General features: G+C 52.1%; 2 protein-coding genes across 4 annotated transcripts in view; one reads left to right on the forward strand and one right to left on the reverse strand.

Annotated features, from left to right (window-relative positions):
• LOC144724619 (dynein axonemal heavy chain 11-like) overlaps positions 1-7,095 on the forward strand; it is a 97,575-nt gene extending 90,480 nt beyond the window's left edge. The window contains exons 63-64 of the mRNA XM_078603896.1: positions 2,983-3,123; positions 5,720-7,095. Of these exons, the coding sequence (XP_078460022.1) occupies positions 2,983-3,123; positions 5,720-5,973 (395 nt within the window). The 3' untranslated portion in view covers positions 5,974-7,095. The remainder of the gene's footprint in view (positions 1-2,982; positions 3,124-5,719) is intronic.
• A 3,220-nt stretch (positions 7,096-10,315) lies between these two features.
• The window catches only part of LOC144724620 (mitogen-activated protein kinase kinase kinase 20-like), a 31,656-nt gene continuing 22,611 nt past the window's right edge, over positions 10,316-19,360 (reverse strand). For 2 of the 3 annotated variants that reach the window (XM_078603897.1, XM_078603898.1), the window contains exons 17-22: positions 17,445-17,552; positions 16,496-16,570; positions 15,180-15,339; positions 13,953-14,075; positions 13,231-13,514; positions 10,316-12,780 (exon numbers count right to left, since the gene is read on the reverse strand). In XM_078603897.1, coding sequence (XP_078460023.1) covers positions 12,151-12,780; positions 13,231-13,514; positions 13,953-14,075; positions 15,180-15,339; positions 16,496-16,570; positions 17,445-17,552 — 1,380 coding nt within the window. In that variant the 3' untranslated portion in view covers positions 10,316-12,150. Of the gene's footprint in view, positions 12,781-13,230; positions 13,515-13,952; positions 14,076-15,179; positions 15,340-16,495; positions 16,571-17,444; positions 17,553-19,360 lie in introns of those variants that run through there. The other variant, XM_078603899.1, reaches the window with a different exon arrangement.

Raw genomic sequence — 19,360 nt, forward strand, 5'->3', positions numbered from 1 at the left:
CGACCTCCCATAAACCAAACCCACGATCGACCTCCCATAAACCAAACCCACGATCGACCTCCCATAAACCAAACCCACGATCGACCTCCCATAAACCAAACCCACGATCGACCTCCCATAAACTAAACTCACGATCGACCTCCCATAAACCAAACCCACGATCGACCTCCCATAAACCAAACCCACGATCGACCTCCCATAAACCAAACCCACGATCGACCACCCATAAACTAAACTCACGATCGACCTCCCATAAACCAAACCCACGATCGACCTCCCATAAACCAAACTCACGATCGACCTCCCATAAACCAAACCCACGATCGACCTCCCATAAACCAAACCCACGATCGACCTCCCATAAACCAAACCCACGATCGACCTCCCATAAACCAAACTCACGATCGACCTCCCATAAACCAAACCCACGATCGACCTCCCAACAACCAAACCCACGATCGACCTCCCATAAACCAAACCCACGATCGACCTCCCATAAACCAAACTCACGATCGACCTCCCATAAACCAAACCCACGATCGACCTCCCATAAACCAAACCCACGATCGACCTCCCTTAAACCAAACCCACGATCGACCTCCCATAAACCAAACCCACGATCGACCTCCCATAAACCAAACCCACGATCGACCTCCCATAAACCAAACCCACGATCGACCTCCCTTAAACCAAACCCACGATCGACCTCCCATAAACCAAACCCACGATCGACCGCCCATAAACCAAACCCACGATCGACCTCCCATAAACCAACCTCACGATCGACCTCCCATAAACCAAACCCACGATCGACCTCCCATAAACCAAACCCACGATCGACCTCCCATAAACCAAACTCACGATCGACCTCCCATAAACCAAACCCACGATCGACCTCCCATAAACCAAACCCACGATCGACCTCCCATAAACCAAACCCACGATCGACCTCCCATAAACCAAACTCACGATCGACTTCCCATAAACCAAACCCACGATCGACCTCCCATAAACCAAACCCACGATCGACCTCCCATAAACCAAACTCACGATCGACCTCCCATAAACCAAACCCACGATCGACCTCCCATAAACCAAACCCACGATCGACCTCCCATAAACCAAACTCACGATCGACCTCCCATAAACCAAACCCACGATCGACCTCCCATAAACCAAACCCACGATCGACCTCCCATAAACCAAACCCACGATCGACCTCCCATAAACCAAACTCACGATCGACCTCCCATAAACCAAACCCACGATCGACCTCCCTTAAACCAAACCCACGATCGACCTCCCATAAACCAAACCCACGATCGACCTCCCTTAAACCAAACCCACGATCGACCTCCCTTAAACCAAACCCACGATCGACCGCCCATAAACCAAACCCACGATCGACCTCCCATAAACCAAACCCACGATCGACCTCCCATAAACCAAACCCACGATCGACCTCCCATAAACCAAACCCACGATCGACCTCCCATAAACCAAACCCACGATCGACCTCCCATAAACCAAACCCACGATCGACCACCCATAAACTAAACCCACGATCGACCTCCCATAAACTAAACTCACGATCGACCTCCCATAAACCAAACCCACGATCGACCTCCCATAAACCAAACCCACGATCGACCTCCCATAAACCAAACCCACGATCGACCTCCCTTAAACCAAACCCACGATCGACCTCCCATAAACCAAACCCACGATCGACCTCCCATAAACTAAACCCACGATCGACCTCCCATAAACCAAACCCACGATCGACCTCCCATAAACCAAACCCACGATCGACCTCCCATAAACCAAACCCACGATCGACCTCCCATAAACCAAACCCACGATCGACCTCCCTTAAACCAAACCCACGATCGACCTCCCATAAACCAAACCCACGATCGACCTCCCATAAACCAAACCCACGATCGACCTCCCATAAACCAAACCCACGATCGACCACCCATAAACCAAACCCACGATCGACCTCCCTTAAACCAAACCCACGATCGACCTCCCATAAACCAAACCCACGATCGACCTCCCATAAACCAAACCCACGATCGACCTCCCATAAACCAAACCCACGATCGACCTCCCATAAACCAAACCCACGATCGACCTCCCATAAACTAAACTCACGATCGACCTCCCATAAACCAAACCCACGATCGACCTCCCATAAACCAAACCCACGATCGACCTCCCATAAACCAAACCCACGATCGACCACCCATAAACTAAACTCACGATCGACCTCCCATAAACCAAACCCACGATCGACCTCCCATAAACCAAACTCACGATCGACCTCCCATAAACCAAACCCACGATCGACCTCCCATAAACCAAACCCACGATCGACCTCCCATAAACCAAACCCACGATCGACCTCCCATAAACCAAACTCACGATCGACCTCCCATAAACCAAACCCACGATCGACCTCCCAACAACCAAACCCACGATCGACCTCCCATAAACCAAACCCACGATCGACCTCCCATAAACCAAACTCACGATCGACCTCCCATAAACCAAACCCACGATCGACCTCCCATAAACCAAACCCACGATCGACCTCCCATAAACCAAACTCACGATCGACCTCCCATAAACCAAACCCACGATCGACCTCCCATAAACCAAACCCACGATCGACCTCCCATAAACCAAACCCACGATCGACCTCCCATAAACCAAACTCACGATCGACCTCCCATAAACCAAACCCACGATCGACCTCCCATAAACCAAACCCACGATCGACCTCCCATAAACCAAACTCACGATCGACCTCCCATAAACCAAACCCACGATCGACCTCCCATAAACCAAACTCACGATCGACCACCCATAAACCAAACCCACGATTGACCTCCCATAAACCAAACCCACGATCGACCTCCCATAAACCAAACTCACGATCGACCGCCCGTGGTGACGGGTGTCGTCGGCGCGGTGCAGCGATCATGCAGGTGGCTGCGCGCAGGAACGAGTGGCCGCTGGACCGGATGACCCTCGCCGTGGACGTGACCAAGAAGGGCAAGGACGACGTGGGGCACGCACCACGAGAGGGTGCCTACGTGCACGGCCTCTTCATGGAAGGTGCGGGGATGGAGAGATCACGGGGGTGGAGAGATCAGGGGGAGGGAGAGATGGGGGAGAGATGGACAGAGCGATGGGGGAGAGAAGGGGGGGAGAGATGGGGGGAGAGATGGGGGAGAGAAGGGGGGGAGAGATGGGGGAGAGAAGGGGGGGAGAGATGGGGGGGAGAGATGGGGGGAGAGATGGGGGGCGAGATGGGGGGCGAGATGGGGGGCGAGATGGGGGGCGAGATGGGGGGCGAGATGGGGGGCGAGATGGGGGGCGAGATGGGGGGCGAGATGGGGGGCGAGATGTGGGAGAGATGGGGGGCGAGATGTGGGAGAGAAGGGGGGAGAGCAGGGGGGAGAGACGGTGGGGGAGAGACGGGGGGAGAGACGGGGGGAGAGACGGGGGGAGAGACGGGGGGGAGAGACGGGGGGAGAGACGGGGGGAGAGACGGGGGGAGAGACGGGGGGAGAGACGGGGGGAGAGACGGGGGGAGAGACGGGGGAGAGACGGGGGGAGAGACGGGGGAGAGACGGGGGGAGAGACGGGGGGAGAGACGGGGGGAGAGACGGGGGGAGAGACGGGGGGAGAGACGGGGGGAGAGACGGGGGGAGAGACGGGGGGAGAGACGGGGGGAGAGACGGGGGGAGAGACGGGGGGAGAGACGGGGGGAGAGACGGGGGGAGAGACGGGGGGAGAGACGGGGGGAGAGACGGGGGGAGAGACGGGGGGAGAGACGGGGGGAGAGACGGGGGGAGAGATTGGGCCAATATGCATCAAGACGGAGGTGAGATCGTGGTGAGATTGAGGTGGGATCGGGGCACCAGCTCCGTCACCATCCATATGTAATAAGGGACTCGATCCTGGTTCTGTCTCCGTCGTCCTTTATTCGGGTTCTTACACTTTTCCCGCACGGCCCTCGCTCAGAGCTCTCCCCTTGGCAGCTCCGTAGCTGCCCTCGCTCCCGTAGCCTCCACACCTCTGCAGCTCCGCTGCAGACACCTTGTGCAGTCCTCCGGCTGCGCTCACTGCAGCTCCATCGCTGCTCTTACTGCAGCTCCACTGCTGCCCGTCGTTCCTCCGCGCTTGGTCACCGCTGGCCGACGGTGCCAAGTCTTACTCCCCCGTGTGTGTGTGGCGATCTCGCCACTCCTCGACCTCCGCCCTGCGTGGCCTCACTCTAACTCAGTCTCCCACACTCTCCCGTCTCTTCCGGTATCTCTCCCTTAAGACCTCACCCCTCTCACCCACGTGACCTAACTCCTCCCCCCATGACGTCATATCCGCGAAGCCGTTTACGCCCGCATTACACATACATAACCGCTGTGCTGAGTGTTCTGCCCAAGGGCAGCTCCTTGGCTCAGATTCCCTCCATCGCACCCGATCAACGACGCTCTCGCGATGTTCCCCCTCGCAATGCCACGCGCTCGCTGCACGCTGCGGTTCTTGAGCCGTGGGCAGAATGGTCAGCGGTGTTGCTGAGGTGACACCATCACCGGCTGCAGCCTAACCTCATTCGCCATTCCCAGGACGAGGGTCACGTGCAGGTCGAGTTTGTGTAATTGGGCGAGCGCTCGAGAGACAAGGGAAGAGTCTCAGTTGCGAGCGTGAACGTCGCGTCACCAAAATGGCATTGGCAAAGCAAGTAAAATAAGAGTCGAGGGTGGAAAAGTGAATAGGCTTCACCCCTGTACGGCAATAATAATTACCACGAGCTTTTGTGTGCTTAATGCGGACTTGATGCCATGCAATAGGTGTGTCGTCTATTCAGCGTTTGAACGTCTTAACACCTCCTGTGCAATTGCCGGAGAGGCGTAGGGCCTAGAATGTTTTCATCGTCACTCCGTTGAGCTATCATTTGTGGCCAGGTCGCTTCTGAAAAGAAGAAGCTAATAGCTCAGTGGACTTTGCCTAACAGTTATTTTTTATTACCTTTCCTATACTGTGCACACTGCTGTCGTGTTTTCGCATCGTTTGTTAATGTAACGTTCTGACCACGTGCCCCCCACTGAACATCTGTGAAAAAAAGAGCTTCACGGCTCATCGGATTCCTCCTGCAGTAATACCGACTCCGATTCTGACAGAGGGTCTCTGTACATAGAACTCCTCCCGCACCGGACGGAGCCCAACGGCTCCCCCTTGGCGAGTCTCCCCGTCGCGTTGCGCGCGTTTGTGCCCACGCGCCCCCCCCCCCCCCCCCCCCCAGTCTCAAAATGTTAGACCAGAGAATGCTAAAAGGCGAATCGTCGTTGTGCTTATTCTTAGGTTTTTTCGGTAAAGTCACGTAGGTAAAAAATAAATAAAAGTAAAATAAAATAAAAATCACGACGTTTCGGAGGCAACACAAGCTTCCGTCTTCAGGTGGAACCGTCACAGCACGACAGCTGTATCAAGTGAGACGGTTCCACCTGAAGACGGAAGCTTGTGTTGCCTCCGAAACGTCGTGATTTTATTTTTATTTTACTTTTATTAATTGTAATTTTTCACCTACGTGACTTTACCGAAAAAACCTAAGACCATTAATCCTTGCAATCACGAAAGCTTCAAATTTAGAATTAATCGTCGTTGTGCTGTTCGCAACGCGATCTCCTTTTTCCGCAACCCCTCGCAGGCGCCAGGTGGGACGGGCAGGCTGGTCTCGTGGCCGAGGCCCGCCTCAAGGAGCTGACGCCCGCGATGCCGGTGATGTTCGTCCGGGCGGTGCCCGCCGAGCGGCAGCAGGAGGCGGCGCGCGGCCTGTACGAGTGCCCCGTGTACCGCACCAAGGCGCGGGGCCCCACCTACGTGTGGACTTTCGGCCTGCGCACCAAGCAGCGCCCCGCCAAGTGGGTGCTCGCCGGCGTCGCCCTGCTGCTCAACGTGTGAGGTGTCTCACGTCGCCGGTCGGCCGGCCGGTCGGACGGCCGGTGGCGGTTGGTGGCGGCGGTGGTGGGGTCGACGGTGGGGCCAGCTGGCCCGACGCAGGCCGGAAGGCTCGTCGAGTTGCAGCAGCCGCACGGCGACCCGGCCGTTGCGTACAGACTTTTCCCCTTCCGACAATGCTACAGGAGGTGTTAAGATGTTCACACGCCAAATAAGACACCTAAGTGTTTATTTGCATGTTTTACCGCAAGCCGGCGAGCCGCTCGGGCCGACAGCCACCCGAGCAGTTAGCCAGACGGTCAGATGGCCGGTGACCCAGTAAATAGCCAGCCCAGCCCCGGTAGAGCCACTCGGCTCGACACTCATTCACACAGCTGCCCGGCCACAAATCCGGTCAGCGAATTGCTCAACCGCCAATCCATGCAAACATTCATACAGACGGCTAGCCTGGAAGTCAGCTGGTCAACCCACCCCGGCCAATCACGCAGTGCAGTAGCCAGCCAGACAGCCAGACAGCCAGACAGCCACTCGGACAACCAGCCAACTGCTCTGCCAGACAGCCATCCAAGTTCCCAGTTAATCAATCGCAAAGACACTCACACGTCCAATCATCCATTGCAGCCAGTCATCCAGCCAGCCACCCAGCCAGTCATCCATCCACCTTGCCAACTAACCAGTCGGGCAGCTAGCTGGCTAGTCAGCCATGCAGATAGCCAGCCAACCTCCTAAGCCACCCACCCAGGCACCAACACCCTCTGTGATGCTGGTCATCAGCCAGTTACTCGGGTGACCAGTGCTCATCTATGACCACAGCTGTGAGACCCAATCTATCCATGACACGTATTGCGCTGTGATGTCCCATCAAGCTCTCCTGGGAGCCCAGGGCATGAATTACTTAGTTAATTAGAGTTGACTAAAGTTACTCCCAATTGATTGCAATTCCTCTAATAGCCATTACGAATCCTACATGGCACATCGTGCCCTCTACTTCATAATTTTATGTCTGATATCGAATAATCTTCAGCCCTTGCTCGATCCACTGCTGGATGAAGGCACCCCCACGCCTTGTCTGTCTAGGGAGTTGGTTTGACCATACTTCACCGCGCTGGCCAATGCGGGGCAAGGGTGGGGGGAGTGTGGGGGGAGGGTGAGGGGGAGGGTGGGGGGAGACCCGTAACCAGTTACCCATGAACGGGGGAATTGAACTCGGGTCGCCGGATTCGGTTTGTGCACTGCGCCAAACTGCCGTGCCACCGAAGCGGGCCAAAGGTCCCGCGTCACTCCGCACTCAAAGTTGCGCAAGCGAGGGCTTGCCCACCGCTGTCGGTCGCCCCGTGGGTTGCAGGCGCTGCCCTCTGGTGTCAACGGGTCCGGCACGCTGGACTCGTGATCCAGAGGGTCGCCAGTTGGCTCCCATCTCCCGGTGCGGCAGCTGAGACGGGCCTCGTGCGGTGGTGGGGCGCGGTGTGGGTACTCCGACCTCTCCGCGACGCGTCCGGTTGATGCGGAGGAGTGAGACCAGACAGCCCATTGAGCTCTCCTCGAGCGGGAGACCCTTCCGCCAGCAGTGGCGCGAGCGAGCAATTGCGGGGCTGCGCCTTCGCCTTTGACCGTGATTTGTTTACGATAAGTGTGTGTGTGTGCGTGCGCATTTTCAGACGTTAATTTATTCACCCTGAGCACATCTGAGACAAACGACAGCAAGCATTCGGTTTTTTTTCTTCAATGTACGGGGGTGGCGGGGGGGGAAGCGGGAAATCCATTCATAGATAACCCACTAAAACAATGGGCATAAATTAACGTACAGAATATAAAAAAGATGTTTCGCGAAGCCTCAACGTGTCTCCCGCACATCTCAGTTCGCTTATTAAACCCCTTAACGCTCTTCTGCGAAAGACACGCCGAGGCCATCGCACTATTTGCATCACCTGTTGAGAAAAAAGTCAAAGAGGGTCATTAGGGAGCGGTGGGGTGTCTACAAATGGATCACCCTGTGTTTTGAATCAACGTTTTTCGAATCGCACGCGTTGTACGTGGCGGGTTCACGTGACCCCCCTGCAGCCCACTACATTGAGCACAACGTTAAACCGGGAAGAAACATCGCGCGGACGGCACGGATTCTTGGAACGCTCTTGATTGAAAAAGCGCGGGTCGGCATCGGAAGTGTGTTGACTCTGCGATGATAACGGAAGGGGGGTGGGGGCAGAGTGCTCTGCCGGGGAGGGTGCATGCAGCTGACGCTTGGATCAGTGTGGGCCAATGTGGGCCGGGTTTCTCCAGGATACGTCCTCTAAACAGCAACGCAGCTACTCACACTACAGCTTCATTCGTATTGGATTTAACATGAGCGTGACCCCAACCTCCCTCCCTTTGCGGACGAACATAGCGAACGCATGAACACGTTCAACCGTAGCTGGAAAACTTTGGAAGTTAACCGAATCGTGACCGTGAATCGCAAAATGTAATGGCATCAACCGGGTTGTAGGGCGGGGGTATGAATCTTTTACACCGTATTTAGCCATAATTATTTCTGCTAAATCAAAAGCGACGTGAATACGGGTTTAAGGATGACATTTTATCAACGGCATTGATTGCATGAGCGTGTTGGGAGTGTGGTTTCTGATTGTAAGTACTGTACAATAAATGAGAAAATTGACAATGCTCTTTATAATGCTCATATGTTGAACTAAATGTGGTTTGTCATGTTGTGTGCCCAACGGTATTTTATTTGCGATTCGTCAAATGATCGACCCGTGTTCCATTGGTCAAACAAACGTAGGTTTTGTGAGTGCTGTGTCAATGTTGAAATGTAACATTTAATTTTTAGGATAAAACTAAATTCAATGCCATTTTGGGTAAAAATGGCTAAAATGTACTTTATATTCATCTTAAAAAGAGTACATTTTTATCTCATTTGTACACCAAAATTATATTAAAATGTAAAAGTAATGCTTGGTCTGTGTTATATTTTTCAGAGAAACACAAGTATGTATTTGAATATATAAAAAATATGAACCAAATTTATTTGCTGAAAATGGGAAAAAGAAAGTTTCAATAGGGATTACCATCGATACGGCTATTTTAATAAACACAATAGACAGGAAGGACAAGATCAAAGGGCTCGCATAATGCACATGCATAATGTACGTTGCCTCATTAACCCCCCCCCCCCTTTACGTAAGAGCACAGAAGTGTGCCCACCACATCTCATCTATGCCTCTATATGAGGAACGAAACAGTAAGACTTCTCCACAAATCTGGCTGTCGCCTGATGAAGCTAGTTGTAATTACTGGCGAAACGTCGTACTCAGATTGTAAATGTTGTGGCTTGGCTCTCCAACACACCGGTTAGTGCTGTACTAGTACACTATACAATACACTACACAACTATACACTACACTATACACTAGTGCTGTGTTAGTATACTACACTATACACTACACTATACCAGAGGTGTGGACTCGAGTCATGTGACTTGGACTCGAGTCAGACTCGAGTCATGAATTTGATGACTTGCGACTCGACTTGGACTTGCATAACAATGACTTTGTCCCACCTATGAGATGTGGACTCGAGTCATGTGACTTGGACTCGAGTCAGACTCGAGTCATGAATTTGATGACTTGCGACTCGACTTGGACTTGCATAACAATGACTTTGTCCCACCTCTGCACTATACACTACACTATACACTAGTGCTGTACTAGTACACTATACAATACACTACACAACTATACACTACACTATACACTAGTGCTGTACTAGTGACGAATTGGACCCGTTCTGTTTACGTGACAACCCTTACTAGCTGGCTGTCGGGTGGTGGCGGGTTTTAATGACACATTTATATATTTACGCATTCTAACCCAAAACAAACTCTATAATAGATGTTTTTTAAAATAAAATATTAGTGCACTTATGAATTTATGCTTGTTTACGCAGGAATGCCTCGACTCTTTTTCAGGAGGGTCCTGCCAAGTATTCGCAGTCAGGGGGGGGCCCAATGTTGCTGTGTGATCGCAATCGAGTAGGCAATTGCAGGTACATTTTTTCGTGCGATGTTGTGGCCACTACCGGTTACAATGTGATCCTTTCCGCTATGGAAGGAAACCCATCCAGAACACGGAGGGGACGACGTACAAACTCCACACAGGCACCCGAGTTGGGAATCGAACCCCCAAGACCCTTGTTGCTGCGAGGCATGAGTGTTACCACTGCCTAGCATCATCCTGCCGCCAATATCTCGTTTTTGTTAAAAAGGTTGAGCTATTTCATTTGAATGCATGTTCAATCTGGTATCATGATGAATGTTATTACAGAAAAAATACCAATCCTTTGGAAAAGGTTGTCTATAGTCAAATTTTATTAAAATACACCGGCTTATTGCTGTACACATGGCGACAAATACAGCTTTCCCTCGTTATTCACGAACTTGCTATCCGCGAATCGCATCTGGAACTCCACACAACTGCATCGAGAGTAGGGAAAGCGATGCGATAAAGTGATGAGATAGGAGCAGGAACGATATCACAATGATCATCATCATTGTCATCGTCGTCAGCATCATCATTACTGCATCCTACTGCGCAGCAGCATCATCATCATGATTTAAGGTAAGGTCATTTATAAACCATTATTTAACACTTTAATATTTATTCGTATTAACATTATGTTTATTTGACCAATTTTTTCGTATTATCATAATTTTCCTGTTTTTCATAGCTTGTGTATTTCTTGAAGGTAATTCGCAGGCCAATACCACTGTCTGCGAAATGTTCCCATTCACAAGCATCTCCGGAACGTGTCCCCCTCGCGAAGAACGAGGGGATACTGTCGGCGCAATTCACACCGCGAAGATCTCAAAACCTGAAGAGGAACAACAATATGCACACTATTCATTCAACGCAAATCAAAAGTGCCATCCATTTAAACTCACAGGGTCATGCAAGCTTGCATGCAAACGTGGCTTATGATGATTTGCACATCGAAGCTATAGATCTCCTGGTATAGAGGAAGTTTCCATCATCAGCTATGGCCGATCCACAACTGGACAAGGCACTCCCAAGGCAGCTCAGATCTGTTTTAAACTGTCATTTATGCAACTTGTGCGTGTATGCAATGTAAATCAAACACCAGCCTTGGAGGAAATGTTTTTTTTTTTAAAAGGTCCTATCGATTAGCCCACATCACATTTTTATATTGTATTCACATATAGAACTGTAACAGTTATACGCAGACGATGATAAATACACGGTCAGCAGTTTCATGAATTCACTGCTGCATGATGGTCACCCCACTGTGCTGGTCACGGGAGTTGTTTGACCATACTTCACCACGTTGGTCAGTGCCGGTTGGTGAAGGCAGAGAGCAAAGAATTACAGTACAACAGTGGCGTGTGCTGCACTGCCCTTTTCTGCATGGCGGTCACCCATACAATCACTATCCAGGCTCAAACCTGCTTAGCTTCTGGGATCGGCGCATTGCATGTAATTTGGTTATCGGCAGTTATGTACACATCATCAAAAATAAATACATTTATTAATTTATCTCAAATACACACACTGAAAGTGTGTTCTACTTTAGAGCAGTATCTTTTGAACAGTATAAAAAGATACAATCATTATTTCCACCAAATTCAGTTCAATGACTTCCCCTTGCGGACGCGTATTTACATCGTGCAACACTACATAACAATCCGAGCGGAGCGGAGGAATGGCACAACAAAACTCAAATCTTTAGAACTGCTTTGTGTTGAGTTTGTTGTCCTTCCCCCGTAACCTCCCGATTATCACGGTTGGCTAGGTGCGGCGCAAAGGAAGTTCAACATACGTACATACAACAAACATTGGATGAAAATGGCTTTTTGTCAAATGCCACTGAGTCAAGCTGTGGCATGGAAAACCCTGACGGTTGTCAAAAAGATATAACTGTTTGAGCAGCACATATTATTTCAGTGGTTCCAGTGACGTATGCAGTGCTTTTATTATCATTACTAGTTATACGAAACGCCAAGAAAAAATTCTAAGTCTGACTTATCTGCAGCTTTGTTCTCTCGAGTTGCTTTTGGCATAAAGTAATTAAATATGAGCTAAGTGCTTTACAAAGACGGGGGGGGAGGGGACAAAGCGATGGCGACGTCCATAGTAGTTCACGACCAACCCGGCCGGCGGGGTGGACCGTTCAGTAGTCTCTCCTGCCGCCGCCGTGCCTCCTGCCGGGCCCGACGGCCGGCCTCCTCGCGCTCTCCGTCCTGAACTGCCGCTTGTGCCGCTCCACTTTGATCCAGTCGCTGGCCTGCTCGGGGCCGCCGGGCGCCGCCCCGTCGCTCGCCGCCCGACCGCCGTCGACGCTGCGGTTCGGCGCCGTCCCGTAGTTCGGCTCCGCCCGGCCGGCCGAGTGCCACTGTCCCCGTCGGTTGTGGTGAGCGCCGGCTCCTCTCTGCGCGGGCCGACTCGGCCAGCCCTGCCGGGACACGGGCGGGTCCCCGACGCCATCTCCCGCGATCCTGCCGCCGCCGCCGCCGCTTCTGACCCGTCCGCTCCACCGTCCCCCCCGCGACGGAGGGGGCCTGCCGCTGCCCCTCTGGTAACCTCCGGGCAGCGAGAGGCCCTGCGCGGAGCTCGCGCTCGCGCTTCGCCGGGTCGCGCCGACGCTGGCCGTCGACGTGACCCTTTCGTCGCCGCTGACGTAGCCGCAGCTGATCTGGCGGTTCGTGGAAGCCACGCTGTCCTCCGTGGAGATGCTGTAGCCGCTGTCCTCCCTGAAGATTCCGTGCTTCTGCTGCGCAAGCTGAATGGAGGAGAGCTGCAACTGCACACCGCCACGAAAAACACACACACGTGTGTGCGGTTAAACGCTCGCCAGTGATGACAGCAACACTAGTGATGAACAAGCATCACAATGACACTTGGCAAAGGAATGAATTTGCTTCTTATGAGTTAGGGACTTCTACCTGCAAGTCCCAACCGATGCAAATTGTTGATCTCTCCTCACAAAGCAATCGTACCTCCCAGTTGAGTGCAACTTGCCAACAAAAACAACAGTCCTTAGTTTACCATAGAGGGCCTTATTGGACAGGTTAAGGGGTGAGCGAACTCATGCTCGGTCCATCCTGTGCCAACCAACACACAGGGCAACCCGTGCCTCCAATTCTCACACGACTCGAAAGGTCTTGTCCCTGCAACACCCGTGCGACGCCAAGAGGCAATAACAACGCGCAGGCGGGCGCAAGCAACCGCTCCACCATTGAACACTCCTCACCTGCAACCAGGCGAGCTCCGTGGGCTTGAGTCCGTCCTGCTGCGCCGCCGGAGCCGCCGCGGCCCGGGGCGACGCCGACGGCGGCAGCTCGGGGAAGAAGCCGTCCTCCCCGACGGCGCGGCCCGGTTGGCTGACGCGCCGCACCACCGACGCGTAGCTGTAGCGGGCGGGCGGCGAGAGCAGCGCGCCGGGCGTCTTGACTGGCGCGAGGTGCGGGGTGACGCACACCGGGCTGCCGCTCCTGCGCGGCGACATCGCCCCGCTGCACGGCAGGAAAATCCCGACTGCCGGGGCACAGAAAACGACGAACGGTTGGGTTCGTCGTCGCTACCGCCTGTGAGTGTTGCGCGGTCGTGCTGTTGCGGATCTCCGGTGCGTTTTTGAGACGTGTTGCCGAAACAAACCCCCACGGCACAACCCAGAAAATAAAAACACGTGAGCGCTCGTTTAAGAGCGTACAACAAGCCAGCTGCCTGTGACCAAATCAGCCGGAACGTGCCTGATCTCATCGCATTTCAGAAGCTAAGCGGAGTCGAGTCTCTGATGACTGCTTTTGGATCGGCGGCCCCCCATGCGCGACACGTTGTGATAGGCTGTCACACATCTCGAAAAGCACAGCACGTCGTAAACTATTCCTCCACGCTTCTCCCACGGCGAAGCAAAACTGAGAGCAATGGGGATAGGAGGGGGGGATAGGGGCAGTGATGAGGGGTGCTCCTCACCTGGTGAGAGCGATGGCGACGGGAGTAGGTTCCCGCCGATACCGGGAGGCATGACGGCGTGCCTCTCCCAGCGGTCTCTCCAGCAGCCGTGCAGGTCACTCGGGGCGCCCGGCAGTGGACTCACTGCGCGACAAGAGAGGGAGACGGACGTGTGAGAGGGAACGCGATCTGTGGCAGAGACACGCATACGGCAGAGGGAAATGACTTGCGACCCACGTTCTCGTGGCCAAGGCTCGAGTTGGTTATGTCATTTCACAAGTGTGAAGTACAGTCAAACATCGCCTACAACCTTCACTGAACGGTGTGAGATCCACACAGCATGGGGAGGCCTTCATCCAGCGGCCTATGGACGCTGTGTACATTAGTTTTCATGTACACAGCGTAGAGATGTAAAATGATGCATGTACAGTAATCGGTTAAAATTATATTCGTTAGGCGAAGCAGGGGCATAGTGGTCAGTGCGCTGCGCTGTTAACTCTTTCCCGTTCCGAAATTTCTGCAAGTTGCAGAGTGGGCGTCCCGTTCACCTCCGAATCCTGGGACTCGCAAGCGGCTCAGCGTTAGTTTTATTCAGAGAGGCGTAGCGCCATGGCCTTTAAAGACATTGTTACTCACCGCAGAGACCTGCAGCGACACGACCGCACTCTACGATAGCTGGTGCCAAACTGTGCCACACGCCCTCCCCGCATGGCCTTGTCGAAGCCTCGATACCGATAAAGTTGTTTCATATGAGTTTTTATTCCGATTTTGACGTACATCGTCGGAACGGGAATCGTGAGAAAAATTGATGACTCTTACTATTAACCGTGTTTTATTTTACGAGATAAGGCCCACTGAGCTATATAGCTCTTTTGCTGAAGTGACCTTGCCACAAATGATAGCCCAATGAAGTGGCTTATCATGTGGAAATTCATAGCAGCCAAATACTTCAAACGCGTGATGTTGATTCTAAATGTGGAGGATAAAACCGGAGGACCCGGAGAAAAATCGACACAACCACGGGGGGAGAGAGAAAGAGAACACGCAAACTCGAAATATACAGCAGCAGGCGTCAGGGTCGGAATCGAACCCGCGACCTCCTGTATACCAAGCGAGGTAGTTAACATCTCGCCAAAGTGGCACCCCACGGTGGCGCGATGACGTACACGCACGTCATCGGAACGAGAAAACAGGCCAACCCGTTGGCACCGAGTTCCGACTCCCGGCCGCAGTGGTTTGGGCTCTCACCGGAGCTGCGCCTGCTGTGGCTCGACGGAGTCTTGCGGCCACGACTCGGCGGCGCCGGCTTGACACGCAACGCGACGCTCTCGATGTGCGGCGCGGCGGCGGCGTCGCCCGCGCGCACAGCGTGCACGTGCCGCGTGTACGCCGGCGACCTCACGCTGTCCTGCACCGCCGACAGACAAAGATCCCCCCCCCCACGGCGTAGTCTCCAACGGACTTGTTTGGGGGCCAAGTCCTGGCGAGTGCCTAATGTTGTTATTATTGAGGTCGGCACGGCACCCGAGGGAGGGGGGGGGGTGCACGGCTTTCCACCAACGTGCCCGGCAGCCTCTACCTTCCCGATTGCTGATGTTGTTTACACACCGCTAGGACCGGTTCATATAAATAGACGTGATTGATGTTGGCCGTGAGCGGGAATCGAATTCGGGTCGCTGGGTTCGCAGGGCAGCGCGCTAACCGCTGTCCCACCGCTCATACACCATCACTACCACTACCACTGGAACGGCATGAATGGAGAACCACACAGTGCAAGAAACGAGTAGACATTCACGAAAACTGGAAGTTCCAAAAGGTGCCGTGCACATGTGTACGTGTACAGCCCTTTTGTCAAGCAACTGCTAAAGTTCCATAAATAAAAAATAATTAATGGCCGTCCTTAAGTACTGCGACTAATCTTTCCTTCATAATCCGCGTAAAGAATATAACGGAACTCAATGGGCTCCTGTGAGGTTAGACGGGCCCCAAGGTGGTGAGATGTTAACTACCTCACCTGGTATACAGGAGCTCATGGGTTAGATCCCGACCCTGACGCCTGCTGTACATTTGGAGTTTGCATGCTCCCCCTGTGGTTGCGTGGCTTTTTCTCCGGGTCCTCCGGTGTTTCCCTCCACATTTAGAATCAACGTGTGTACTTGGCTGATATAAATGTCCTCGTGATAAGCCGCTTTGTTGAGCTATCATTTGTGATGGTCAGGTCGCTTCGGGAAAGAGGTATATAGCTAAGTGAGCCTTACCTGGTAAAATAATAGTTTTTATAGATATGGAGGTGCTGGGGAAGGACAAAAAAGTAAACACAAAAAGCAGTTCTAAAGAAATTAGTTTTCAATCTCGACGATTTAAAAGTGCATCGTTCCCAGTGGCTTCTTAATATCGGAAGGGCGTTCCAGACGGTCGCAGAAGCGCATCTTAAAAGCGCCGTTGTTTCGATGGCTAGCCCAAAAGCCGCCGCTGTTGATGCTGCTGCTGTGAGGATGACCGGAGTTCGCGCGATGGTTTTTGCTCCTAGGCGAAATGGGCGGCGAGGCGTTTGCGAAACGTACCGCGTAGGTGACGACACACTCCACTGTCTGGCCCTCGGCGAGACCCACGGTCCATCTCGACATCACAAACGGTGGCTGTGGAAAATGCAGCGGCGATCCGCAGCAGCGCGTCAAGCACACGAACATTTAAGAAAACGAACGGTTTGTAATGCACTCATTGGTTTTTTCGGTAAAGTGACATATGTAGAAAAAAAAAAAAAAATCATTAATAAAATTAAAATAAATCACGACGTTTCGAACGCAACACAAGCGCTCATCGTCAGGTGGAAATGGGGTAAAACACATAGTGAGGGAATACACAGGGGGACACCACGTACACAGCACGCAGAGAACGGCAAACTGCATGGAGGCAAATACAGAAAGAAGATGGGAGACGAGAAATTAGTATAATTTCTGCAGTCACGAAAGCTTCAATTCGGTTTGTAATGCTTCACAATTCAAGTTAGAGGATTTCCACGCATTAGCTGTTTTTCTGTCGCGAATGTGTTCATCTTTAGTGACTTTCCGTCGTTTTTTTTGTTGTTGTAACTTTCTGACCAGCCCCTATTGGACATCTGTTAAAAAGAGCTTCATAGCTCATCGGATTTCTCCAGGATAAAAAAATATTCTAATAATGGAGAGCGGGGGAGAGTGCGAGAGTAAAGGTGACCCAATTTGAATTAAATTTAAGCATTAAGTTATATTTATATTAAATATTATATATTAATATATCTGGGGCTTATGCCATTTCAAACCAGCCAATTTGGTCAAACTCTGAAATACAAAGACCATGCAAAAAGGACCGTTAGTAAATCTGCAAACAAGTTTTGCCCCTGACACCTACCCGTTCGGCATCCGTACCGATGATCAGATACTTCCTGGGGCACACGGTTGTTGGAAAGCATTCCGTAAATGCATACGTGTGCACGTGCAGATTTTCCCCTTGCTCACTCGGTGCGCGTCGATTCACCTGCGAGAGTTTGACGGTGTTCGACGCAGGCGACGACAGGTGGAAATTCACTTCCTTGATGAAGGTGTCATCGCCATCGACCTCCACGTACATCTTCCACTTGCAGTCCTGCGACACACGAGCACGGTTTGTTACCGTAGACTAGGGAAGGGAATCCTACAACCCACAATCCAGATATGGCCTGGACACTGCAATATATACCGCCTACGGTCGCCACATGAGGCCGCCAACCGCTTCCAACCGGCCCGCAAGCAGTAAGTTGTCCGTCACGAGATGCCGGTGCTGAGAGTGAAAATAACTTACCGAACTGTGACCAACCTGCTGCCAATTAAAACATTTTATTTGTCGGATCGCTGCAAAGCATCTTAGCAGCACTAATTGGCTACAATCAGGGAATATTTACAACCTGCCAAACACCGTGGACTCAGTCACTTCTGCCACTGCAAGCGGCTTATGTTGTGACAGAGGTGTTTTAGCTGTGTGTGTGTGTGTTAATGTGTGACCTGCCAAAACTATTTAAAAATCCTATTCGTGTCATACGCAATGCAGGCAGAAACTTTTTGTTTGCACGACGGGCAGGAATCTGGAATTCCCGGGGCCACTGGAGGTCAGGAACTGGCAGTTGATGGAGACTTTAAAATCCCGGCTGATGACCCCACGACCCGTTTAGCAAGGCCCCCCTCTCTCTCTCTCTCTAATTCTCTATCTAGTCTCTTTAGCCTCTCTCCCCGATTACTTGTCACTTATTCCTTCGTCCTTAACATGGATGGCGCCCTGAGCTCCATTTTCAAGGGTGCCTTATAAATCCAAATTATTACCGTTATTAAACGATGGTGGATCCATCGTTTAATAATGATTCGGAAGATCGAGGCGTAAGAAGCAGTGTTTTCCGCTTCGTATATATATGTTGCGCGTAATGTAATGGGTTCACCAAAATGTTAAAATGTACTCTTGAATCTAATTGTGATGAACTGCAAGACACAATGACAACCGCTCTCATTTGTAAAAAATAGGATTCATGCACGTTCAATTCCATGCGTAAAATCAATGCATGAAGCAAATGTTATTCCTCTGCACAGATTCACGCGACAGCAACGATCAGCTACATTTCCCCCCCTCCCATCTTTATCTATATTTATTTATTTAAAATAAATAAATAAAATCACAATTCTTTTTTTTTACTTACACGGCCCACGCATTTGCACCTGCTGTGCCAGTGAACAAACTTACTGAACTGTTAACAACCTGCTGCCTATTTCGGTTTTTTTTTTGCCTTTAATTTTATTTTTAAAAGAAGAAGAGAGCGAGAGAGAGAAGAAAAAAAACAGAACAATAATTAGAAACCCGCTTCCAAAGCGTCGCCACGGGCGCGCCAACCTCCCCGGGCGAACGGCGACACAAATGGGGGGCAATTACGCGACCCCACTCTGAGAGAGCCATCTCCCTGTCACCATCACAATGCCAGAAAGGGGGGGGGGAGAGAGTGCCCCCCCCCTCTTAAGAGGTGCGCAAGCCTCCAAAAAAAAAAACCAGCTGCTTGCCTCCCAACAAAAGGCAGGCCCACGCACGAGCACGAATCGGTGTACGAGCGAGTCAGCGGCGGCCGGAATGTTTGAGGAGGGGGTGGGGGCGGTGGGGGGAGAAAGCGAGTGCCGCGGGTGGCCTGCTGCGTTAATCTCGGCGTGCGGTGGCGCCAGCCCAAGGGCGGCAGGCAGGTTGTCATCTAGTCGGATGGTGCGCGAGAAAAGGGTTCAATTTGCTGCAGGGAGGGATGGAGGGGGGGAAACAGGTGCGAGGGATGATTGCGTGCGTGTGTGTGTGTACGTACGCTGAACTTCTTTCGCGCCGCACGTAGCCAACCGCGTTAATGGGAGGTGCGGGGGGAAGGACAACAACCTCAACAGAGAAAGGAGTTC

This window comes from Lampetra planeri, chromosome 21, assembly GCF_965212315.1.
Source record: "Lampetra planeri chromosome 21, kcLamPlan1.2.h2, whole genome shotgun sequence".
Taxonomy (NCBI): domain Eukaryota; kingdom Metazoa; phylum Chordata; class Hyperoartia; order Petromyzontiformes; family Petromyzontidae; genus Lampetra; species Lampetra planeri.